The sequence below is a fragment of the Dunckerocampus dactyliophorus genome, chromosome 8 (assembly GCF_027744805.1).
Source record: "Dunckerocampus dactyliophorus isolate RoL2022-P2 chromosome 8, RoL_Ddac_1.1, whole genome shotgun sequence".
Classification (NCBI taxonomy): domain Eukaryota; kingdom Metazoa; phylum Chordata; class Actinopteri; order Syngnathiformes; family Syngnathidae; genus Dunckerocampus; species Dunckerocampus dactyliophorus.
Window position 1 is genome coordinate 5729190 of NC_072826.1, and position 27721 is coordinate 5756910.

Sequence of the window (27721 nt, forward strand, 5' to 3'; positions counted from 1 at the left end):
TCCAAAAAAAATAAAAATGGAGCAGTGCAGCCAAATCTTTAAAAACACAAGCAATAAAACATTTTCACTGGTTGTGGTAGGTTTTACGTTAAAGTCCAACTCATCAGCAAGTAAACAACTGCACATAGTTGGAAAGTGAGAAAGCAACAATGCTGATGCTATACCTTCAGAGCGGAATGACACAATGCATCATCACGTATATCATTTTGTCCCACCCCTAACCAGTACATACAGTACATGTACAACATGTTTATTCTTCTGGTGAAACATTTTCACACATTCAAATGTGTGATGTGCATGAATACTTACAGCTCTCGTAGATTGGGCAGGTTGGCAAACACGTTCACGTCAATGGCAGGCAGCTTGTTGTGGCCAAGGTTTCTGGAGGGGTAAAAAATTGGAGGTGATGCCAACGCATTTGAAATTATGACCCAAATTGCATTCAGAGCAAACGAGTGAAGGCGATGACTGTTTATTCCTTTTCAAAATACCAGTCAGATGCATTTTTGCGGTATTTGAAATAAAAACCAACATGAATAGCAACAGTTTGCCTCCTGTGTGCCAGGAAGGCAAACTCATACAGTAGACAAAACACAGCATTATATCATCCTGGTGAATTCAAGCAAGTCAAGATCAATACTATTGATACAATGACTCTCCCTCCTGGCTCACTTTGCAAGCATAACTCGCAGGCCATTTATCTGCACCAGTCAATTTGCACTTTAGTCAAACAGTAGATTTAATAGCTGGCACTTGACTTTCACAGAGGCTTATTAGAGAGTGATTTGTCCAGTAATATAGAGTTACCTATGACAATGCGAGGTGGGAAGGAGGGGCTGTGTGCCGGCATTGACACACACACACACACACATCTGCATATAACAGTCAGCTTCCCACGCCATATTCATGAAATTTGTTTCACGCATAAACAAGTGGGTTCTGCAGTATGCCACACACACCTCCTGCTTTGCTGGCGCACAGCCTGTTGGCAGAAGGGAGGCTGCAGTGAGAGCAGTGTTTGTGTTTGCTGGTGGGTTAGGCTGGGTGAGACAAAGGGAGCCCACAGCTCCCAGCCTCCCCCCTCAATCCCTCTGTCCAGACGTGAGAGACAAACCAGGAATGTTTTGCAGGCTTGCTGAGAGATGACTTCTTGTTCAGGGACACTTCCACCTGATGCACCACATTCCTCATCCTGTCCCATGCTGAGAATGGGATTGGAAAATGAACTGCTTTTCAGGATCGTCTCGGAGTTCTAACATAAAAATTGGAGAGCGATAGACCTGGAATCCAACGCTTGGCTACAACAAAATATGCTTACTGTCCTCCATAATGAACTTTTTAATACCATTTCATGCAAATCAAGCCATGTCTCACTTGACAGTTTTCCCTTATTGTCTTCTGGGCTTGATTACTGATAATGACCGCTTCCCTCCAGAGTATTTCTCCTTATTTGAAAGGGTGACGAGATAATAGCAGAGCCTGTGCCTGCCCTCCAGGCACAGGCTTGACAGGGAGGTGTGCATGTGTGTTATGATCGTTTAATGGAGCACCTCCCATTGTGGGCTAGATCACTAAATTGGTGTCCCCTGCAACAGGAGGCAATTACCTCCTTATGGTGAAGCTAAGTGAGAAGAAGAAGAAAAAAAATCACATCGAAGAGCCGCCTCTGCCTAGAGGATATGTAAATTCATAACTTACCGCCCCCCGCGCACACACACGCACGCACATCTGGAAAGACCTCCCTCATCTCAGAACAGTTCCAGCACTTCAAAGGTGCAGCTTTCCAACTTTCAACAATTCAACAAATACTTTTACTGTGTATATATGACTGGAAAAAAGTCACATTTGAGTGGAAAACCTGCTGTACTGGTGCTAAAGGCCACAGCAAACAAACAAAACCGGTCCTTTTGTTTATGTGTAGGCAGACATCCACCCTTTTCGCAGCCAACTGTGGCATAAACTCACTCAATGCATTTCTCTTCAGCCTGTTTTACTTTCTTGCCTATCAGATAAGGTTTGCAGCAATTTAACACCTACTGTATGAGAAGATGGTGATAACAGTATTTTACCTCCTACTTTCCCCTCCTCCCATGAGGAGTGGAAGCAAGGGGAATCCGGCACTAAAAGTGTGGTTAATGCGTTCCAGAAAGCGGCCCCGCAATCACACTGTTGTGCTGAGATCAGATGCGGAGAAGTAATTTCTGACTGGGGGTGAGAAATGGGATGCCATGTCCTTCCATATTACCGGCTGGGAAAGGACGTACATGGGGCAGCGTGGCCCATCCAGTAACCGGAGGGTTCCCTGTTCAAATCGCTCCACCCCAGTCACTGCTGTTGTGTCCTTGGGCAAAGACATCACCCACTTTGCCCCCAGGGTCGCCCACACATGGATGCTCCACAGACCAAGATGCTGACCTCACCCTCAATCTAGGTGCCACACGATGGCTCTAGAGAATCGGTTAACGCAAAATTAGCTTCCTGGATTTCTTATTTCTTCGCCAGGATGGAACTTATTGTTGATGCGGCAAACGGACTAGTTTATCCAACATTCTCATTGAGTTTGCCAAATGAATGTGCCTTACAGGACACCGTAGTATTGTTTAAACTAAGTGTTTGACATTGGGCATGTGATCCAATTGACCAGCAATGCTGGGAGTAGTCTGTACACTTCTTTATTGATACCACAGTATGCAATGTGCCAAAGGGTAAAATACAGCAGTTTGTTAAGCGCAACGTTGTACGATAATAGAGACAGGCTACATTTTGGTGAAAACCAAAACATGCGAAAATCGGGGTGTTGGAAAACCAAAGTCTGACTGTACTTAGCCACAGACAGTGTCTGATGATTTTCTCAGATTTTTTTTTGTGCAATTACTGACATAAAACATAGTCACTAGTACTAATAGTCACATAGTACTTTTGGACTACTGTAAATAGGTCAGGTAACAAAAAGAGGCTTAACATTTTAACTGTCACTTAAGTGCTCTCAGCAACTTTGCCATTAAATTAACAGTTTTGCAATGTTCTCGCTCGGTTCATGTTCTGCAGGTTGTTGAAAAATATTAAATAAGTTAACAAATAAGTCATAAAAAAATAATTTGTCATGATAAAAAAAAAATGCTGACACAGCAGCAGCACAACACAGCGGCAGCAGTCCCATGCAGCCCACCACCACAGCTTCAGAAAAGCCTAGGGGAAACCTGATAATGCGTATTGATTATGACTCAATACCTCTGGAGTTTATGCATATTTTTCTGCCAAAAGACAACGTGAAGTTATTACTTGTGACTCATAACTTCTGCAGGTGGTTAGTTAGCACGGGTCATATTATATCCTTTCAAGTAGGCCCAAATGCTGAAAGGATACGTGGCTAAGAAGAAGAGAGAAAAGCTTCAAGTGCAAAATGATAAAATAATCTAAGTCCCGGCCTGAAAAAGCAGTGCCCAGGGAAAATAAATTGGGCTCAGCATCTGCAACAGACCATTGCTGCTGGACAGGGCCGCAAATAAAATTAATGAAAAAGCCTTTAAAAAAAATAGATAGGCTATGGGTGCTGAGGGACCACAGGAAACCTGGGAGTATAGGGGTGATGTCATAGCATGACATGATGCTTGTTAAGTCAGCACAGTCAGTGTATGGGTGGGAAAGGCAAAAGAACAGGGACTTGCACATCCAGAGATACTGCACACCATCATTATTCTTCCTTGGTCTATCATGGATAAATATTGTGTGAACTTTGCTCACCATGGGTGTTAAGTGATGTCAGTGGCAAGCATCTTTCAGTCTCACAGGGACACAAAAGCCCTTAAATGTGGTCGATTTCATAGCATCATAAAACTAGTCAAATAATAACCTGTGTCTGACAGCCAGACACAAACATGTCATTCTTTCTGTCACGAGGGTCTACTTTAGAGCAAGGCAACTGCAGTGAGAGTGTACGCAAAACTCGCAGCAGCTCCCGGACACCATTTTACATGCCAGCAAAGAAAGAAAAAAAAAACACTCTTATCTACTTGGACAAGTTAAAAGCATGAGCTGACAAACAAGATTTGTCATACCACTGATAAATAAGACAAGCTTAAAGAGGAGTTCTGTCATGCTGGCACCTTTGGGGACCATTAAAAGATACAAACTGTCCAAAATCCTACAATCTGGTGAATATTTACAAACTTAATGTCAGAGGCAGAATCACAAAGTATTTGATTCACAAACATATATATTTATTAGGTAACATACAGTACTTAGTACAAACATTATGTAGAAACCTGAGACAGGCTGATGAGAGCTTTGAACAAAACAAAATGAAATACCGACAAGTACAGTAGAAAAGATGACAGAAGTCAGGATGAATGAATAAATGGTCGTAACCCCCACACTGCCATCTCAGGTTTACAATCTTCATTTTGGAGTTCACTGTTCTGTTTCATTTTAGAAACATTTTGGTCTCAGGTTATCAGAATTGTTTAAGAAATGTAGTGTGACTATCAGCCAGCCTGCGGGGCTGACAGGGTTTGAAACGGATCGCATTAACAGCGTACACATATTCAAGTGTGTGCATTACATCCTCACCACTCCCACGCAGCGTACCAAATTAGTTGTTCCTCCAGACTCCGAGTACAAGTTAGTTATTCATGTTTTCCCACCAAGGATGTGTGGCCACATCTTGGGGCCATGTGCGCTTCTGCTCATTGCACAGCTTCTTTGGCACACAGGCAAGGCTGTCCAAACAGAGAAATTTGGGCAAAAAGGACTCCAATAGCCGGAGGCACAGCATGACCCTATGGCCGGACTTAAAGACGCCAGCCCGGAAACGCCAGACGAGAACAACACTGAAGCTAGCTATATTGTATTCATATACAGTAAGTACACTCATTGTCCCCAGAGTGACCATACAGCACCAGCACCAAGATCCCAAATTAATATTTGCTACCAAATAATCTGTCTCTTTGAAATCTGGATTGGGGTGGGGGTTGTTTTGGTTGTGTACACACAGCTCACCTAATATTAACCTCTCTGTTTGAAAGTGATGCATAAATGCACAAGTATATGTAAATTATTAATAATTTATTACTCTTGGAGAGCAAAAATGTACATTTCTACCCTGACGGACTGCACAGTTTGTGGAAGTTGCGTCACTTTTTTTTTTTTCAACATTTCCTCCTGATTTCCAAATGCTAACCACATGTCGAAAGATGATTCATTGATCAGACCCACTTTGTAGACTTCAGGGGAGAGGGAAACAGGCGCCCTTAAGTGTCTTCACAAAAGGCCTGTATATTCCACTGACGGAATTCCTTTAGAATGACTTGTGGCAGCAGCTGTTTGATTGTCATTAAAACCAGCGCATGTGCCCAGTCTGAAGGCTGACGTTCATTTGAGCAGTTACCAGTTTGTACAGATTTCTCCAAATTTGTTCTAAACTTATGAGCTACATTAGTCAATTACAGCAACCAGGGCTATATTTCCAATGCCCGGTGGTTTGACAATGCAACTTCACACCAAAAAACCTTGAAGAAGGGGGGAGGGAAAAGTGAAGAACAGCTGATAAAAATCAGCGCCAAGGATAACATCATCTGGAACCCTCTTTGACACTCATGCTGTGACTTTAAAATATCTGCCAGCGAACACGCGAGCCACACAGCAAGGGAAACTATGGCAATAAACAAACTTGGTATATAATCACTCCCAATACCACGAGATTACAATGCTGCGTAGTGTGAAATGGCCCCGAAACCGCAAGGGCTAAGCCCTGCTGAGAGCTGCTGCTTTTGCTGTGTGTCTGCTGAAATGTTCCTCTAATCAAGCAGTTAGTTGTTGTCCAGTCTACCCATCTTGACACCAAATGTTAGAATACAACAAAACCCCCAGAAATCAAGCTGAACACGTGTAACAGAAGTTGTAGTTCACAGGTCTTTCAGCGACATGTGGGGCCAGCGTGAAGGCATGATCGCTGGCGGACCATGACACTGATAAAACATTTCCATGCAGGAGGCATAAAAACCTCCCAGCCCCACCATTCCCCACTATCCCTACATACTGAAATCTGGAACCCCACCCTCTGCTGTCCGGTCCTCAACCCGCCGCCAGCCACTATCAAGAAACCACCAACACAAATTCATTTCCTGCGTGCAGAAGCCAAAGCCAACTGTTGAGGATGGTGTTTACCAATAAGGCTGCTCTGTGAGGTTTGGGGCAATGGTTTGGGGTTAAGTAGTAGCAGAGTATGCCAAGCACATTAGGGAACTGGGGAAACCGCATGGGAATTGCTGGGCTACAAAGAGGATCATTCAATGGCTGGCTTCCGCTGGCTTTAGACCAGACTTTCTTTGAGCTGCTTCTGCAAGAAGTCAACAGTGACAAGTAGGAAAAATGCTCCAAAAGGCGCTTTGTGTACCAAATAAGGTACAATCTCATTCGAATAAGATTGGAAAGTCAGTCTGCCAATCACCAAAACCACAGTCAAAATTAATAATCCTCATGCTTCTTGTTTAACTCACAAAATAGTATTACGCCAGTATGCTGTGGCCAAAGTGCTTTTTATACACATTACTATGGCCGAAAATAAGATGAGGAACCACTCCGGAGAGGGAATATGTGACTGCACAAGAGGAAACCCGCGTTGAATGTCATTAGTGCATCAATCGGAAGCAACGAGCAAACAACAGAGAGTGGTAGTCCATTTGTTAAATGTCAGAAGCACTACTGTAGACCAGGAAAGTATAAGTGACAAAGAATGGAATTTAAAGGAGTGGAGTTCTTCTCATACAGAACATACATACTGTATTTGCAAAGTGATCCGTTCAATCATGCCGGTAAAAAGCGGCTTGCAATCCAAATTTTAGTTTACAAGTCAAAGTCAAAGAGAAAAAATCAGTTGAGAGACAGTATCTCAAAAAACTTGTTTGTTGGGACACTCGTATGTTAAGGTACGCTAAATACAGCGCTCCAGACTAACTTTATTTACTAGAAGCACAGCGGCCCACTAACTCCTGGCTCGTACCATTGATGAGTCTGTACCCATTTTGTGCTTTTACTTGTATGTTTTTGGAAGCTACTTTACTGAGACGTTTGATCAGTGCAGTCAGACAGGATGTAACGTGCAGCGCTTTTATTGTGAAGTCCGGAAGTCTGTTGTTGTTCGTCATTTTTCCTTCACTTTTAAGCTTTCACAACTTCAGTGGTCATCTTAAAAAGACCCTCAGTTACATTGTGCTTGTGTTTGTTTTATACACAACGCATCCTTTATAAATAGCATTACTCTGTATCTCCACTAACAACCCCAATCACATCGCAGTGGCCATTCGCCCCCGTTCTCACACACGTCGGCCTGTCGATTGTGCAAATTAACTGGACAAGTGTAAAGCATTAAGTAACTTCGCCCCAACCTGTGGCAGTATTGGTTCACCAGAAGACTGCTGCTGTGAGGTGAACTTCCTCCCCACCACACACAGTAACCAACTCCTCTGGACTTAAAGTCCATCTATTAATCTGATATCGTATTTAGTACAAAGTGCATTGGAAGTGGAGGGTGGTAACTTGGATGCCGGGTAAAGAAAAAGAGAAAATTAAAAAAATATTGTCACATCCTACTTATAAGCAGCTACAGTGTGTACATTTAATGAAGGTGCACATTTCACAAACAGCTTTCAACAAAGTGTGAGTATTTTGCAAGTGTAAGACTGCACTGCAGACTGGTGAAGAGACAGCTTTTTTTTTTTTTTAAACATTTCAGAACACCCACCCCCACCCCACAGTAGGATGTGGGATGAACACAGGAGTAGTTATTGCTGTAATTCCAATTTATGAGACAGTATAAAGATAATCGCAACATCTAGAAGCGGGTGTACTCGCTCGCTTCACTCACTAAAAGCGGGGAAAGAAACCCATTTTCAGCTAGTTGGTTTTTCTGCTTCATCTCCAACAATGGGAAGTGGTTACAAAATAGTCCACTGTTATGCTCAGCTGTGTGTTTCATCTTATCTATGTTATTTTAAAACTTACATCCACAGTTTGGAGGGGTGTCATGAGACACCCAACTCACGAGACGAGACAATACATGAAATTGACTCCACGAGAACGAGACGAGAAGATTTTAACATTAAGAAGTACGATGAAAAAATATGGACAAATAAACATTTTCATTTAACAGAGTCACAAAACAATTCAGGTGCATTTTGAAATGTTTACTGTCCCACAAGTTGACGCTAAACAATATTGTCAACATTTTTTGAGAGTAATTAAACAATTGTTATGATGATATCTAATAAAAATAATAATAATGATAATAATAATACTAATAATAATGAATCATAATGAAATATTTCCTTTAATATGTCATCTTTCACTCTGTAAAGCAGGGGTCACCAACGTGGTGCCCGCGGGCACCAGGTAGCCCCCCACGACCACATGAGGTGCCCGCAAGCCTGCTTTTCATTCAGGTTTTCAGTTAATAATGAAAGAACAGTAGAAAGAAATGCATTCTGAAATACAAAGTGTGAGTTGTGGACACCAGCATTTTGTTCATGTTCTGGTAAAACAAGCATATTCGCTTTGTTTGGGTTTAAAATAAGCTCTGAAAATAAATGTTACAAAAATAAGTAGCTCTTGGCCATTTCCATTTTGTAAAAGTAGCTCTCACGAGGAAAAACGTTGGTGACCTCTGCTGTCCGTCTGTCAAACGTTTGCAGCATTTCTTGAAATGCTGGCTTTTCAACTGTATTGAAGAGCAGCATTTCTTTGGCAATCTATTAAACTACTCTCTGCGAGCACACACCATTTAGCGCTGTATTTGTATTTACTTTGCCGATCAAACGTCTCAGTGAGTGTCGACTGTTTGTAGTTTTTTTCCTCACAGATGGGAAAAGTGGGTCGGGTGGATATGTTTGGGTTGGCAAGTTCGTTTTCTTTATGTTGCCACCAGTTTTGAACAAATTCGGCATACTGGCTCGTTCGTGTTGATGGGCTCACCTTGCTCATTATTAATATTCCCACACGGGGGCTATGACATTTGGCTTTGCAATCTTCATTTTTCCTCCTAATTTCTACTGCATTATCTTACATTGCTCCTCTCAAGGGTCCACTCTTTTGCTGTGTGAATGGTAGTGCCTCCCCCCACCCCAACTGTATGAATGACAAGAGCTGACTCCTTCTCACAACATCTCAAGCCATTGTACTATGAAGCGTCTAGGTGCTGAACCAATGCAAAAAAATGAACCCTGTTTGGAGGCCACAGATGAGGAAAACAGACATGCATGTACACGGCAATATATCGAGGCTGGCAAAATGATCAAGGTCACTTCCAATTAGACAGTTCATAGACAGTTTTTTTTTTTTCTGGACAACAAATCTCGTCACGTTTTGATCGTCACGAGATCTCGTGACACCTCTAGCAATTTGTACTGCGTAGGCAGGTTAACCAGGTGAGCGGCCTCTTGACTCCCACTAATTCAGTACTTCCTCCATCCCCTCTGCTTCAGGGCGCTTCTGCATATGAACAGAACTCACAACTGATCCGTCATTTGACGGACACATGCTGCTTCAACCTCAGGCATGGAAATGGATGTAGCTATACTTACAGGAATTCATGTGTATCTGATGTAGATTATTTGGATTTTTGCAACAAACTAGCTCAATATGTTGACTGCAACAAAAACATGGTGACAGCCAGCATACATTCTTATCTAGCACTCAAAAACTGGATCACACTTTCTGTCTCTTTGAGTGAACTGAACTTACTTGTTTGCCGGAGCTCAGCCCGGCTCCCTTACGAGTCACTTGCCAACTGTTGACAAGCTCGAGTGTTGTGGAAATATGCAACCTACATTTTAATTGACAGCGTCTACAAACAAAATCAGTCATATACTGAAAATTGAAAATGGGACATACAGTAAATCATTTCTTTTACTGCTAATTTGTCTAACAGTTCCCCTGCAGATGTTGTGCAATTTCTGTAATTATTATAATTTGTTAATATCATCATTTTATGAGGTTATGACAAACAGAGCACAGTGTTTTTGCACATAAAAAGTGCTTCCTTGATGAGATGCCCACTTGTCTATCTGTGGTTTGTTACTTTAATAAGTTTTTAGAAGGGCTGGATTACATGCCAACATCTGACAATCTCAAGTGGGTAAATATGTTACTCAGTGTTTTTAAACAATAATTTAAAGCTGCAAAGCCTGTTAGGGTTTGCCCTAGATAGCAAAACTTGAATAGAGAGAACCTGCCGGCTAAGTACCATCATCTTACACAAACCAGAGGCAGCTGTCATGGATGAGACGCATAGTCAACAGTAGTTCCACACATTCTATGCAGACAGCCATGACTGTGTTTGCATACATTCCCAATAAACAAACTGCACTTGAGCATGTCCAATGTGTGCTCCAAGCGTAAAAGCAGCCCCACTTCAAGTACTGCTGTTCATGTTCTGAAGAGGACTTTTTAAAAGTTGCATTTGTCACTTACGAGGGAAAGAAAGTAGCGAGCTGCGTCTTCGTTTCATATCCTTATTGGAGAATAACGAGCATTTGATTGTTGATTAAAAGGGGGTGTTACGTGTCATACAGCTTTAAACTGACAGCTTAATTATATGTTTTTAATTACATCCCTGATTATTTAGATGGTAAGGACAGTGTTTTTTTTTCTATCAAAACAGAACCGAGAAAAAGGGTGTAGTGGAGCGATTGAAAGTGCTTTCTAATTATAATGACAGCTGGTATAATAAAGGCTTTATTACATTCAATACTTCAATAACAATAATTCCGAGAGGGTTCTCCGGGTTGCTGTTTCTGTGTAACAATGCAACAAAAAGTTCCAAATTCTTCTTCCAGCCGTTATTAGACGTGTTCACTTTAAGCACAATGTAAAACAGCATCTGGAGATGATGCAATGGACAATACAGTACATCCAGCAGGACTAAATATGGTCTGATCTTGGGCCTCCACAAAATGACCCCACACTGCCTTAGCCGCTTGAGAAACACGTTGAACTGAACATGCACCTTCAAATAATAAATGCCAGGACAGACTTTTTTTTTTAAATGAAGATTATGCCACAAAGATGTACTGATGGTTACTGGCTTTGGTCGTTTTAGCAACTAGTTTGCAAATACTGACAGGTGTGCTCCACTATCACTGTCACTTTATGGAAAACCAGCCAGATAATATCGACAGGCAGAGAGTAGTTGAACTGATAAGTTACAGTTTATGTGCACTAATAGTGATGTGATGCGGCATTTCGGGCTGAGTAATAAATAGACGAGAGGAATTAAGTGATTGACTTACAAGGAAATCGTCCGGACAGGCAGGTCCACGGGCGGAGCTGTCAGCTGCAGACCGCTGCAGTCCACTGAATCTCCGTTGCAGGTACAGTTCTGGACACACTGCAACTCGGAACTCAATCCACCAGTGATAAAAAGTTCGAGTGCAAAAAATAAATAAAAAACACAACGAGAAGCATATCCAAATCGTCCCGGGGACGCCGCCATTTTGTATCCAGTTTCAATAGTGGGGGCACGGAGTTCTCTCCTCGAACCCGCAAACTGGAATATAGTGCAGCCTTGTACAGATAAAACACACTTTTTAAAACATATCAAAGGTCTTGTCGGGGTCCATTAGTTAACAAAACCACACACACAAGTGGTAATATCAGCATTTAGGACACACTTCCAACTTTCTCCCCCCAGTGTCCGACGCGCGCTTCAAATCTAAAGGTGATTCACAGTCTGTAAAGAAAAAAAGTTTCGATTATCGTACTGAGTTCAACAGCTTTTAAGCGTGCCTGCAACACGTAATGCTACATTCTCTGCGCGACCACCAATTTATGGTGACATGTTTGCAAACGTTCAACAAAAAGACGTTAAAAGGCACCGCGACCGGTTAACTCTGAGCATAACAAGAGCAGCGAAACAGTCTGGAAAGGCAACTTTAACGGTGACTGAATGTCCACCGCGCAGGAAAAGTTCAGCCCATATAAGTTTACGTCCAACAGTGGTGCGTCCAAATCTCAGTCTCGACTGCTTAAATCCAAAGCTCCAAATCCAACTTTGAAATGCACCCAAACGCCGGTAGATAATCAGTCCAGGTCCAATAGTGTATCGGTTGCAGACTGTAGTCCCAAAACCAATACATTCCGATTAATAGTAACAAGACCGAGCATCGCCACCATGAGTTTTGTCCTCTAAGTTAGTTTTCCTTTTTTTCTTCTTGGTCGGCGGAGTCCCACGTTGGAAGCACAACAGTGATCCCAGGGTCCTCCTCTGGTTTGATGTGATTGGCTGTTGCCAAATGACGTAAGTACAAATCCCTAACTTTATTGGTTGATACGGGCTCTCCGTGCACGGCAGCGTTGGAGCGTTTTTGAGCTGCTGTCAGTCAGCGGTGTCAGGGCCCGCCCATGTTTCCCACCCCGGGGTGTGAAACCTCAAATACCGCCTCCTATCACTCACTCTCGCTGTTTCTTAAAGGGACAGCCTCGCTAATCGCTTTATAACAAGCTATAATCTCACGACCGGTTTTAAAATGTCATTACGTTTTAATGCGAGGCCCCAGAGAAACAAGTAAATCATCAAACGTGGTACTTTAAACAGGGAACTTTGTTTGTTTTTTCAATCAGTCCACCTTTATGTTGAAGTTGCAAATTACACTGTTTCATAAATGTTATGTTATTTAGAATTATGTTGCTAGACTCATATAAATTGACGTTACAAAAGACCACACATACTCTGCATTCTTTTCTGTTCATTTGCTGAATTGTTCTATATAAATGTAGTTTTGCTAAAAGACATAATTGAATCAAGTTTATCGGACCAACATGTCTGTCAACCAATCATGTCTGTGTCCATATAGCAAGGACAATGACCATTAAGGACCTATCAAAAATCAAAAAGTTGAAACATTTAAAAACAAAAAAAAGTTGGATTGATAATAAAATACATGAGACGACTTGCTTCTTTCCTATTTGCTTATGATTTGTTAAAGCAATTGTGTGCTCACCTGAGTGTGCTTGGTGTACTAGAACATGCAGGCACACCCATGCGTGCATTTTTTTTTTTTTTTTTACAAAATTCTAATTTGTAGCTCAGCCTTCAATAGCCACATAATAGCGTAGCACTAAAATGGTGAAAGTCGCCCCAGCAATGCACATCTGCAATAAATCAGTGTTCCCGTCAGCCTCCTGGCCCTACAAATCCTTTTTTTTCATAACATTTTTTCCAGGCACTGACACGTTGTATTGATTGACTTTCATAAGAGCCTGTGTGATTGTTTCGTGTTGGGAGAAGTCCCACATTTCATTGCTATTAATCACACTTGCAGGGACACAGATATTCACACCTGCAGCACTGCAGGCAGTTTAGTTGCACAGTTCCTCGTTCCTTTTCCAAAGAATAAGCAAAGGTTTCACATTGCAACAAGTGTGAGTGAGTAGTGGTCCACAGGTGAGACTTGTTATCTTTCAATAGCGAGGAAACTATCTGACCATGACTTCAAAGTACAAGAATGAATGCTTTGGTTTTCGTTTATGGAACAAAAAAGTCAAGTGGTAAACCCAAAAAATGTCACCGGTGCTGAGCCGGAGGATCAGATTGGCTGTCCGTCAAGACACGGGACAATCGTCTGCCCAAATGAAGGTTGATACCGGTGCCAAGTGCCATCAGACAGCATCTGTGAGAGATGGCTTTTAAGAACAAAAAACGTCTTCAAAGGAGTCGTCTCGTTCAATGCCACAAAATTGCCCGGCATTACCTTAGCTTTCGGTAATTTTCTGTATCTGTACCTACAGTGGAACCCCGGTTAGCGTCCGCCCCGGTTAACAATTTTTTTGGTGAACGTTGAAAATTTACATTTTCTGGTTAGCGTACAATCTGGCTTTCTCGAACGGATTAATTGGATTTACATTATTTCCTATGGGACAAATTAGGTTAGCATCCGTTTTGGTTAGAGTCGGACCTTCTGGAACAAATTAATGACGCTAACCAAGGTTCCACTGTATTTGAATTTTAGTTGAATACCCCTGCCCTACGGCAGCACACTCCAAAATATTCAGTATTATCCAGCATAATTGCAAAACATGATAGGGTTTATGTGTACTATTTTCATAACTTTAGCGTTTAAACCTCAAAGTACCCTAAAGATATCTGTGTTTTATTCAAGCTACAGTGCATTTGGTTGTGCCAGAGTAACAGCTTTTGTGTAAACATAGCATTAACATCAACAAATACCAAATTGTCATTTTTCAAGTAATATAAGTGAAAGGTTTTGTCTTCATGATCAATTTAAATGTCCAGAGCCTATATAGTTCCAGTGTCTCTTTTTTGTATCTGCAGTATTTACAAGCAACGTGACAGGAGGTCTCTCAAGCACTGATGCAGTATTTTGATGCTCCTTCAACAGACAGATGGATGAGGTGCTTTTGAGGTCTACTCTAAAGGGACTGTGTGATTTATTTGGTGGATGACCTGCTTTGAATATTTAGGCACATGATTAAATAAACTAATGTAGAAAGCCACTCGGTTAACATTTTGACCTATGCACGGTCTGTGACGACTGTGTAAACTCAGCCATACTATGATAGAATGTCTTCCACACTTAAATCCATCGTGCATCTTCCTCTCAAACTGTGACCTATTTGCCTTAAACCTCAGACATTTCACATGGCACCATCTTGAGGTAATTGTTACACAGATTTATAACCTTGTGTGCACGAGCGGAATTCTCATGGAAAGGTACGCATTAACAGCATCTGCTCCGATAACATGTTCCATGGACTCCAATGTTTAATGTGTGTTGTGTAGAATTTTGTCTGATGAGAAGAGTGGACATGAGTCTTCCGTGACTCTTGGAAAAATGTTAATGACCGCACCATATGAGCCCCTGTCCGTGGTCTTTATGGAATTTTTTGACACCAACTAAATTGGTGTTTTCACAGCTGGGGTAGACACATGCTTGGTAAACACAAGCTTGTCTGCAGTGCAGAGCTGTCATAAAAACGCGACTCAGGTGTGCTGAACAAATCCAATACATATTCACTCTTTGTCTTTCTTTGGAGGGGAGCTAGAGAGACATCATGATGTCAAGTAGATGGATGATGGATATGTATGGCCTGAGGTGGATTCATCATGCTTGTCTTTCTGGAATCTTCAAAGATAACAAACCATCTGCTGCAGCGATTCATCAACTGTAAAATAGAGAGGCGTGAAAGGCAGCCAAGTGACCATACTGCCGCTGGATGGATAACGGGTGTTGCAGGAGCGTGGAGATGCTTTGCTAATAGGAAGCAGAAACACTGTCTGTTAAGACCGTGCTCCCTGCTAAGCTGCAAGACAGATGTCGAGAAAGGTAAAATGAATGATAGGACAATACTTCATGATAGCGCTCATGTACCACACGTAAAAGCCTTGCATGTATCCATGCAGTTCTTACTAAGGGGCTGTTTATGCTGCGCCATTTTGGCATGTTCGAGGTGAAAATGCAGACATTGAAATGATGTTGTTGAAAACGCTGGCATTATCATTCCTGTCTAAACCATTAAAGATGCCTCTTTTTAAAAATGATAGCCAGCTGAGACACATTGCTCACATAACTCAAATTCTCAACCCAAAAATACACCAACTGGAGCAGTGGTGGCCAGCCTTTTTAAGACCCAGGTGCCTGCTCTCAGCCATGAACCTGGGCAAGACCTACCTCCCCACCCCCTAATATTTATATATATATATGTATTTTATTCTGTAAAACGTTTTTTAAAAAAGTGATACATATTTAAAGACAAAGCTCTGTGTTATTATTGGTTAATTTATTGGTTATTATTGGTTTTGTTTCTGTAGTGGGCCTCGGGCCAATGACAAATGAGCCACAGGCCGCTGATGTCCCCAGGGCCGCACTTTGGGCACCCCTGCCTTTGTCAGGGTTGGTAGCGTGGCGTCAGCTCTGTGAGCAAACCTTGACTCTATTTGGCTTGACGGCTTAATGTTGCGGGCGAGGGACAGTCAGCCTTAACGATCTGCGTCGCCACAGCTCTGAATTTGTTTTTGGAGGAGCGCATCTCGCAACGCTTTTTGCTTGTGGGGCACTGGCACGGGGCCTGGGCTCAGGGCTGGAGCTGGCGGGGCGCATGCCTGAAGAGCGGCAAGGGGTACGACCGTGTTCAGGGGTTAAATGCGTACGAGACGGCATGTCTGTTGGTCACTTTCAGGGAGAGAAGGGCACTGATGTGATAATGCATTTATTTTCCCCAATATTTTATGGGATCGAACTCATTTTATTTTTGTGATTATTGTTCAAAGGTCAGCGTCACTGTGACAAGAAAGACATCCCATTTTCTTATATAAAGGAACTTAAACCAGGAATGCAGCTACCCACGCTCCGATGGGCAAGCAGGCATTTTAAACATACATTGCATACATTAATAATGACAATTAGAATAATACAAAACGATTTAAAGGAAAAACCCTCCAGCATGTACGTGCTCTCGGGGGCACTGGCAGGAGTGCCTATAGTATGTGTGGGGGCGAGGGGAGCGGTGGGGTGCCAAATCATTGACGTGCCTCTGTTATTGATCATATCATTTACACATGCAAAATATACAAAATGCTGACTCAAAACAATTCCCTCTCCCCATGGCTGTGGTGCCCCCCACCCCAGCGCAGCGTAACTACAGTCCCTGAAGTCATGCAAGTCGGAATTTCACCAAAACATGTGCTACATGACACCTTTTTCATTGTCCGTTAACGGTTCAATTGGTGGTTTTGCTGTTTTTAGGTCTTATTACCTGAAGTTGTTAACTTATTTTTCACTGGTCACTTTCAAAATGGTTATTTGACTCCTGGAACAGATTACTTAAAAAAATGTACGCGTCCCCAGAACAGATGACGTCAAACCTCAGAGGTTCCTCTGTATTTTGAGCACAAATTTGACAGCGATACCACAAAATCATAAGCACTTCTTGATGAGACTGAACCAGGAAGTGAATGGAATAATAGCCGAGGAGGTGAGAACACAAAAAAGGTGCCTGTAGAAAGGACTTTTGTTGTGGCAGCATTCGCAGGTGTCCAAACACCGCTGGTGCTGGCCCCTGTCAGTATCATTATTTTCCGTCTCACTCGTAGCCTTCTTCTTAGTGTTTGTGTAATGAGGAGGGGATTTCTGTGCCAAGATTCTGTCACTAGTTAGACTCGTATCTTGGTGGCCTGGTGGCAAGCGCTGAAAGACGCACCATTCCACATCCCTAACCTGACCTGTTCTATCACGTGGAGGGCGTGGCTGGAGGTGCTCGCCCTGTCTCTTATGCTAACAGTTTAAGCCACAGTGTCAGCCTCAATGAAGGTATGCATTGTTGAAGGTATGACCAAAATGCCGATTAATTTCCATGTCTTTTCAGCAGGTGTTTACTTGTGTCGACACTACGCAGACGAAAGTTGAACAGCAAGGCAGTGCAGGGAAGGGCAACTCCTGTGTATTTGGCCGTGTTTGTTTTAATAAGCCTTGTCAATAGAATATTTCATAAAAGAAGCGATGGCCTGGAACTGTTTTTGTTCCATGCAAGGAGAGGAATGTGCTTGTTTCACTCTTTGAAAGGTGACCTCTGTGTTGTACGTCTGTGGCAGCCAAACACGGTTTTGTCTGCCAGCACGCTTTGTTTCTCTGTTTTTACTGCAAATGCATTTGAACCACCAAAAGATCTCATACTGTCTTTGTCTCACACTCGTCTCTCACGTAGGACTTTTGTTGATGATTAAAATGACTAATTGCTCACTCTGCTGCCCCTTCTCCGGCCAAGCATGTTTTAATGTGAAGGCTTGCATTAAAACACCGAATAGTGTACTGTACAAATCGTTCACACTGAACTTCCCTCGGACTTTCCTCTCACCTCGGACTTCATAGTTGCTTACACACAGGCACAGCACATTTAGACATCTACTGAGTGGTTTAATTAGTCGGGTAAATCAGAGTGGGTCACCAGTCTAAATTCCATTAAGCCTTTAAACGCATCATAAGCCAGAGGTGGAAAATTCTATTGAACTAAAGTGACTGGATAGCCAGTCACCAAACGGCACCCACCATGTGGTCTAGGGGTGTCCACAGTGCAGCCCGGGGGCCATGCATGGCCTGCAACTGTTTTTTATTGGCCCTCTGCACATTGTAAAAATACAATTAAATGAGAACAACAGCAAAAATGGAAAAAAGAGCAGTAATTTTGCAAGAATAAAGACAAATTATGAGGAGAATAAAGTTATAATATTAAGAGAAAGTGTGTGAAATATAATACATGTTTTAAAAAATAATATTATGCGAAACAAAATTAAAAGTTCCAATTTAGGAAAATTTGGATGGGTACAAGTTATAATATTGAAATCATAAAGTCAAAATATCATGGGAATGAAGACAAAACTTCCAAGAAGAAAGCCAAAATATTTTGAAAAAGAAACAACGCTTTAGCACCGATACCAGTGACAACGCCGAAATGCAAGATGTTTTTTCTTTGAATATAAAAAATATCTCAGCATAAAAAATGTAAAAGTGGCCCCCGCATCCTTTGATTTTTCTATATGTGGGCCTCGGTGGAAAAAGTTTGGATGCCCCTGATGTGGCCCATTCTTCCCAACCCTGCTGATTTTCCTACAAGACTGTCCTCTCCCAGCTTCCTGTTAACAAGAAACCCACATTTCCTCCACTCCAGTGTTTAAAAAAATCTCCATCCACACGAGTGGAGTTTTAAAAAGATCTCTGTCCACAGAAAAACACATTTACCGGCTGTTATGCTTATTTTGGCCAATCAGAAGCCTGAGAAATCTGCCACAGCTGACTTGATTGCTCATTATAATGCATCAGGAAAGTCAGCAAAATGTTCACAGACTTTGGCCTGTCCACAGGGTTGAAAAAAAAGTCGCATCCACACTGTGCCGGATTAGCAAATAGTTCATCACTGCCTGAAAATGATGTAATACACAAGGCACACCTACGTGTGGCGCTGTGAACAGGCACGCAGACGGAACCATGTGACACTCCAAACCATAGAAGAAGAAAGAAGTCCGTCGTCTTCCGTTTACGAGAAATCGAATTACTTCTGCGAGGCATTATGAAGTATAAGACAACAAAATATCAGGAGAGTGTCGCCTGAGGTGAGTCATGTCCGTCAAAATATTCAGATATTATGTTGGTCACTTCCGGTCACGTGACGGCAATGAGGCGGCGGTGGGTTGGTGACGTCATCGTTCTCGTATCGCCTGTCTGCACGGAAACGACAAGCCGGCGTTTTCAGATCTTCCCACTCTGGAAGCCGTTTTCAAAACATACAGTTTCAGGCCACCCAGAACGCCGTTCCCGTGTGGACGAGAGGCTGAAACACTAAAATACGTTGCCTTTTTGACCTTTCAGTGTGGACAGCCCCTCAGAAATTGAATAAAGGGTCACACACTGTTAATGTTTGGACCCCAGGATGCAGAGATTGAGGCAGAGCGCTCATGAATAAGTATATTTGCATACTTTACACAAGGGGTGTCTAAACGTTTTCCGCCGAGAAGATATGCTAAGGTCTTGCATGTATTTCAATAATTATAACCGTTAGTATTCAATATTTCATATTTCAACGTCTCTTTTCACTGAGGCCTCCTTCAAAATGTTCAAGAATGTTCAGAATATGGTGGTTTATAAAGATAACACAAAAAAGTTGGACTGCATTGTGTTTATGAGCACATCATTAAATGATCTGAGGCCTGTCACTGACTGCGGAGAAATCCAAATGCATGTTGAATGCGCACGGTGTGTGCGTTTGCTTGCAGCTGGTTTAGATTCCGAAAAACAGGTTTACTCAACCGCTTTCCCCTCTGAAATGCCTACGTACAGTGATTGAATTAGGCTACAGTTTGCTTCATGCACACAGGCGCATTCAGTAGAAGCTTTACTTGTCATGGACTTCCTGCGGGTATTCTAAAGGAGGCATACATACTACAAAACCACCCAGCAGGCCACGACTGACATTCCATCAGCAAGAAGAAAGGACCCATATTAATCAAACCTTTTCTCTTCCACAAACCTGCTTCTCTATCGGCTGAGGCTTGCTCATTAGCAGAGGCTTTGGGAACACTTGTATAGCTATGTGGAGTACAAAGAGAAAAAAGGGACATCCCTCCTTTTTCTCTGTGTTGCCGTGCCCCTGACAAAGTAGCCCTCAGTGAATAATGGAGGCAAAAGCAGGGCTCAATGGGGCTAGGGGAGCTGGGCTCGCTCATGCGGAGAGCTCCCAACCCCTTCTATACCTGCCTTGAAGAGCGACCAGCTGCTGCTGCTGAGCTTTTTTCCCTGGCTTCAATAGAGACCTTGTGAAAGCAAGGCATGGAAGTTTGGGAGAGAATGAAGGTAAGGGGTGGGGGCATGGGCAAGGTAAGGTACTGGAGGGCAAAGGAGATAGAGCGTTTGCATATCATTATTCCCCTACTGTGCAGGTGCTGGAAGAAAGAAGAAAAGCAGCTTACTTTATTAATCCATCATGGAAATTAGCAAGTCATAATGGAGCAGTTGGTGAGTCCATTACTTTGGGCAGTTCAAAGGAGCTGAAGAGTGAGCTGAGCCTCAAAGTGACAAAAAATAAAGAGCCTTTTTCAGGGAAATTGGACTGGTCAGAATGGTAAAAATGTTTTCCATTGCCTTTATGAAAAGTTTCACGTCAGTATGAAAGACTGTTAAATAGATCCCAATCCATGAAGACCTTCAAAAAGGATGCTGTTTTACGCATGCCATGTCACTACAACTCGTTGCATTGTACCGGCTTGGCTCAACCCAGCTCTTCAAGGTCCTGCCCACACGGGAACGTTCCTGAGATTTATTTTCTTTTTGGCGGGTTGAAAAAAATGAGTGTCCACACTGTGCCGGATTAGCAAATAGTTGCATCGGGATGGGAACGGATCACTTGAGTGAAAACGATGTAACACACAAGGCACACCTACGTGTGGCGCTGTGAGCAGGCACGCAGACGGAACCACGTGACACACCAAACCATGAAAGATGAAAGACCGCATGCGCATAAGTCCGTCGTCTTCCGCTTTCCGAGGCTCAACTAGACTTACGACAAAGTGGAATTACGTCATTATGGAGTATAAGACAACAAAATATCGTGAGAATGTCGACTGGGGTGAGTCATGTCCTTTGAAATATTCTTGATATTATCTTGGCTTTTCAGATTTTCCCACTCTGGAAGCCGTTTTAAAAAAAAAACGTTTCAGGGTACCCAGAACGCCGTTTCTGTGTGGATGAGAGGCTGAAACGATAACATGCTTTGCCGTTTTGACCTGAAAACGTTTCCGTGTAGCCCCCGAGGTGCTTCTCATCATTTCCATCCCCCGTGAATGGCACACTGAGCCACACGCTCTGTCGGAGACAGGTGTGGACAAACACAGCTTGTTATCTAGGACGACCATATTTTGAAAACTAAGACGCCAAGTATGCGTCCTCTGTATGGACGGAAAATTGTTATATTACAAAATTCTCTCTTGAACCAAAGGCACAAATTCCAAAGGAAGAACGTTCAGTAACAGGCATGAAAATGACTCCAAAAACAGGACCTGAGGTCAAATTCTAACAATGTTAAGTTTTGCGAAGCTCTGTGCATAACGTCCCCAATTTTACGACTCGTAAACTCGTCAGAGGATCAACTCCCTGCATGTTTAGCTTTTTTCTTTGGCTTTCTGCGGATTTTGGCAACATTAATTCAAAAAGCCTCCCACACGGCAGCCTTTCAGGAATGACACCACACGCAGCCGGGTGCCATCATGTCGCTCAGTTTCATTGCCCAATGAAAAACAATCCAAACCAGGACACTTTCACCACTTTTGAATTAGAAAAACAAGGTGGCCAGAATAGGACGTGAAAACAGGACATGTCCTGGGAAAACTGGACGATTGGTCACCCTATTGTTAGCATTAACGCTACAGATACACAAAACCGTGTGTTCCCATTAGGGCGTAGGTGATGGATGACAGCAAAAGTCCGCTGCTAAACCTCATTGGACACTTACGCTTTTAGCTAGAAGTACTTTTAAAATGTCTAAAGTCCAGCATCAAGGCTATATTATGTAACAGACTTCAAATACACTATTGTGGGACTAGTGAGACCTTTTTAGAATTGCTGAAAAATAGTATACGCCAGCTTAAACTCCTGCTATTTTCTTTCCCTTGCATCTTACCACCAATGAAGAGGTTTTTGGGCTTCCATTTTTATTTAGGCCTCTTTTTTCTTCGCGCCTTCCTTCCACCTGCCCTCAGGCGGCTGCTGCTGCTAATAGGATAATGGCAGCCATGTTATGCACACTTAAGACCCAAAGAAGAGTGCTGTGGGCTGTGTTTGTGTATATGTGAATATATGTGTGTTTCTGCTTGGAATGCCGATGTGTTTAAAAGTACAAGTAAAAGCACCCACTACATGCGCAAAAGGTACAATTAGGATACTTCTTCCCATTGAACATGTTACGCGTGTATAATTCACTTTGCACAGTTTTAAACTCCTGCATTTTCTATGTATAAAAAAGGAAGTGAGTTTGACTTATTGCCCGCTGATATCAAAGTGTTATTATCTGGAAAAGGGTAGCTGTACGCAGCATCCGGGAATGATTATGTCAACTCTAACTCCTCAGGTTTAAATAGCTGGACAGATTTATAAGCAAATCTGCTGCGTTTTGGTAAAAAAAAAAAAAAAAAAAAAAAAAAAAATCTTTCTGATAATAGTTTTTCCACAGAAAAAACACGTCATTCACGCTCACTTGGTAATCATGTGTAAATTTGTGATATTACAGGTAAAATCTACAGCATACATGTACCACTGTTAAAGAAAGCCCCCTTTATGCTTCATCGATAATGTTTTTAATAATAAGTGTTGACATTTTGCACTTTGTTCGGCAGTCCTTGAACGCACCATAGTTGCTGTGAGAGGCAAAAGTAAAACTTATATATAACTTCTATATCGTGACTCCAGATCCATCTGTTTAGATTAGAGTAGTTTATTTGTAGGAGACAATCCAGTTTCATAAAACATGAGCTAATACATGAGTTAAAAAAGCCTGATTTAGCCAAAAGGCTAATTTTTTTTGATCTGTAGTTCCCTGGCCATGTACTTAAATACAAATACTGCATATGAATGCAACAAAAGTATAATGACAATAAGACAGAACAATAAAACCACCACAAAATACAAATTGATTCCGACATTGGTCATTGGTTATCACTCGTTATTGGTGAGTACGTGTACATTTTATCATCTAAAATGCGTTTAATAAGAGTGTGAAGCATATTGAAGTGAGACGGGGAGGGTTCTGGTGCTGAATCTCATCTAATAATTGCTTTTTATGGGCGTCTCAGTTACTTAACCCCCGTGAACAACGGGGACCTACTGTAGTGACGTTTTCAAAAGAATCACAAATGATCTATGTTGTTGCAGTTCATACCATTATCAAGGGAAGATAGAATGTTATTAGAAGAGTAGTTTTCCTGCTGTGTGGAATAAGTGACATCACTGGATAGCGTAAATAAAAACCAAAGGGATAGTTCATGGCACTGAGCCTTCCTTCAGCATTGGAAGATGACTTTTACGCAAACCGGGTTGTGAAAAATGTAAACCTTGCCAACATAAATACAGAATACTATAAGTGGCCTTCTTTGATGAGTTTACATCATTTACAGTACCTGCTGGAAGCAGGGGTCAGTCATTCAAAGGCAGGAAGAGGCGCGGATGTCCTCTCATCACCAGAGATAACCATAAAGCTATCAGCCATACACCAAGACGAATCCACCATGTGGGGCATATTAACATTCTCCTGTACCTTGACAGATTTTTAAAGCAACACAAAACACATTTACACACACATTTGCCGTGCCATCAGATGTCAGAAGCGTTGGCATCTGTTCTCACACAAGTTCTTGACAATGTCTTCCATATGAGGATGATTTACTATCTGGTAGTCGTCGGGTAAAAGGCCCAAAATCAATAAACGTGAACTTTTTTGGCAGTTTTTGATAGCATCGACAGAGCAGATACCGTAATTTGTTAAATATAATAATAATATGTGATACCTGCCTTGTAAATATCACTTTACTGACAGTTAAAGTCATTCATTCCTTATTAGTTCATGACAGCAGCTGACGACTGACTCTTGTTCACAGTGCTGCTTCCCTTCCGTCGTGGCGTCATTCCTGCAGATCTGTTTAACCTTTCGCACCGCAGACCCCAGGAGGCGATTTGTTTTGCCTTTGGGTGCTGCTGTGTGTCAAACCTGCCCGATCATCCCCATTCCCACACACACACACACACACACACGTCGCCTCCTGTGCTCAATTTGTTGTGCTTTTTGAACATGCGAGCACATGTGGCGTAACAATGTGCCACATTCCTGCATCTGTAAATCCATCCAGTATTTGTGATAATGTCTTTCTACTAAATAACCACAAATCAGTATAGAATCAGTGGAGTTTTTTTGTAAAGAAATAACCGGAAACTGCAGTAATCTTAGTAATCATATTTGTTTTTGTTGTACTTTTATTTCCACACACACAACTGTCATTCGTTATTACAACAGAGTATTAGGGCCACATTGAAAAAAAAAAAAAAAAATCAGAGATTTTGAGAATAAAGTTGTAAATTTATGAGAATAAAGTCGTAAATTTAAGAAAATAAAAGTCATAAACTTATGAGAAGTCATGCATTTACGAGAATAAAGTCGTAGATTTCCGGGAAAAAAAAATCTTAATATTACAAGAATAAAGTCGTAAATTTATGAGCGAAAAAGTCGTAAATTTACAAGAATAAGGTCGTAAATTTACGAGAATAAAATTGTAAATTTACGAGAAAAAAATTCGTAATATTATGAGAATAAAAATTAAAATTTACGGGAAAATATGTTGCAAATTACGAGAATAAAGTCATAAACTTATGAGAATAAAGTGGTAATATTACGTCATACACGTCAGAGGGAAAATAGAGCATAGTTCTTCAGGAAGGAAGGAAACTTTCCTCGTGCTTCAGGCAAGCTTTTATTTATAACGTGGCAGCAAAACACAGCAGTTGAGCACAAACAGATTAGCATGCTAGCCCTTCTCACTTGCGCCTTCCTTACCCCGCCCCCTCCACATGCCGAGGTCACATAAGTCCCCCCTTATCATAGCTGCCTCAGGCAATGCCTGTAACATAAAATTCTGAGTTTTTTCTCGGGAATTTACGGCTATATTCTTGTAAATGTACGACTTTATTCTTGAAATCTCAGATTATTTCAATATGCCGTCATAACAGGCATTGCCTGAGACATCTACGAAAAGGGGGGACTCATTTGACCTTTGGCCTTGGGCAAGGGTAATATTACGACTGGAGAAAAGCCACGCAAGCACAGGGAGGACATGACCCCCTACCTCCCGACTGTGAAGCAGACATGCTAACCACTATGCCACAGTGCTAAAAATGGTCAAATTAAATGTTTTGTAAAAATATGTCAACACAATGTTCTCTACAAAACAAAGTAACAAGAAAATTGCTCAAAATCAAACACATACAATTAAAAAAATTATAATAAGTGATGCATGTTTCTTGTCATGCAGATGAAGTCAACCTTGTGCAGTGAGAATAATTACTAATAAAGTACTTAGCGTCTCCACACTTGTAAGGAGGCTCCAAGACAAACACAGCACAGCTGATTCATTTGTGACTATAGCAGGGAATATTAGAAATACCTCAGGGTTGAAGTGACATGGAGAGTCTGGGAGTGATAATTGATTGTCTTGCATGAGACATAATCATCTCTCGTTTCCTCTTGGACATCTCCAGATGAGGGAACCTTTGGACGAGGGTCATCATACTTAATTTTCCAGAATCAAACATTTTATATCACTTAAACTTAGACTTATTTAATAGAGTTTGAGATTGTGTGTCCCGTATGTGCAGGTTTCTATAGCAGGTTTCATACACTCCTGAACAAAATCTGAAAATTGAGGGAAAATTACAGTTATTTTCATTTTGCAGTGGTGGATTTTAATCCGATTGTAAGCAGAGCGTCAAAACACAAAAAGAAGAAACATGTGCAAGAGACAAAATAGAGTTGTCAATTTATTGAAAACTGCATTCAAACTCAAACAGGCTGTTTGTTATCTGATCAAAAGTTTAAACCCATCGACTTACAAAGTTGTACAAAGTTAAAAGCACTTTCTGTAAGACATTCACACTGTGATTACCGCCTGATGGTGAAGGCAAGAAGGCGGCCCCCCAGGGTTAACATGCTAAGTGAATGCCTGAGGCAAGAAGCCCAGTAAGGATCCAGATGAGCCGTCATGGAAAGACAAGCCTCTGAATGGCATGTGCCACCGACAAATTGAAGAGGTGGAATCGGAAAAACATACCAGTGGCTGGAAAAGGCTGGCCTGAAAGACAGCACAAATGCACCAATCCTGGCAGCCCAGGTGCAGGCTGTCCAAAGAAGCTCCAGAGATAGTGCAGGTGCGTGAAATGCTGGCAGGACAACTGGAAGCGGCATAACTACGTTGCAGGAATAGTGCGCTGGAACATCTGTACCAAATATGGACTGGAGGCCTCAGAGTGAAGATGGCAGACCCCACCGAAGGCGGCTGAGATCAACCAGGCCAAGATCTTGAAGGACTTCCAGAACAGACTGACAAACTGCTAATGGCAAACCAGCCTGGCATAGCGGAAGTAGATAAACATGAGAAGACGGTGGTGCTGATAGATGTAGCAATCCTGAGTGACAGCGACGTCACGGCTACAAGGAACACGAAAAGCTTGAGAAAAAACTAAAAGCTGAAGGAAGAGCTGGTGTCAAGGCAACCTTGGTGCCAGTGGTGATCGGGGCCCTCGGGGCAGTAACCACCAGGGCTGCTCCAGCAGATACCAGGAACAACATCTGACATCTTTGTCCAGAACAGTGAAATATTAAATAATCCACCCAGAATGTACATAAATAAAGGGGTATAGATTTACAATTTGAACTATGAACTACAAAACATTGAACATCATGGCATATATCAACTTTGGGCCAGTATTTCTTTTTGGGAGGAGTTACTTGGATTAAGATGATTTCCTCCTTGAATCAGCTGTGTATTCTTTACGCCCCGGATGACCTTCTTGACATGGCAAAAATGCGACAAACAACACGGCGAAACACGAAAACAAACGGTAGGAAAAACACTCAAATGTCTGACAAAATATTCATTTTTTGCAGAGCTTTGTCATATAAAGCTCACTTCTCCGTCCCCTTCACCTTTAGACACAAACCCCCACTCTGCTTTGTGTCAAAGCCTCACCATAACCATAAATAACAGTTCACGAGACGAGACGATGCATGAGATTGGGTCTACGAGAACGAGCTATATTTGAAAGAATTTATGACAATATATTTCAATCTACTCATATCATTTCTACTATGCTACACTTTTCTGCGTATGTGTATATGCTACCGGCCCTGCCTCCACCCACCGAGACAAAGAGACTGTATGACTGACAAAAGGGCTCACTCCGTTCATGCCGTTGTTCTATGGAACTAATGCACCAAGGTGCTGAAACCAATACACAGAGTGAACCTTCTTCCTTCCAGTTTGGAGGCGAGAGACGAAGAAAACAGCCACGCATGCACATGGCAACATATTGATTCCGGCAAAATTTACGATTTCCATTTATTGTGTGATTAATTAGTCCCAGGCCGAGTTACCACGAAACTTTTTTTTTCTGAACGAGAACACGTTTTA

The 27721-nt window shown here is 42.0% G+C and overlaps 2 protein-coding genes across 2 annotated transcripts in view; one reads left to right on the forward strand and one right to left on the reverse strand.

The window, feature by feature from the left end:
• lrig1 (leucine-rich repeats and immunoglobulin-like domains 1) overlaps positions 1 to 12231 on the reverse strand; it is a 37531-nt gene extending 25300 nt beyond the window's left edge. Inside the window, exons 1-2 of the mRNA XM_054785228.1 lie at positions 11283 to 12231; positions 310 to 381 (exon numbers count right to left, since the gene is read on the reverse strand). Of these exons, the coding sequence (XP_054641203.1) occupies positions 310 to 381; positions 11283 to 11485 (275 nt within the window). The 5' untranslated portion in view covers positions 11486 to 12231. The remainder of the gene's footprint in view (positions 1 to 309; positions 382 to 11282) is intronic.
• Positions 1 to 27721, forward strand: part of slc25a26 (solute carrier family 25 member 26) — a 128966-nt gene that overhangs the window by 83757 nt on the left and 17488 nt on the right. The gene's annotated exons all lie outside the window — the stretch shown is intronic.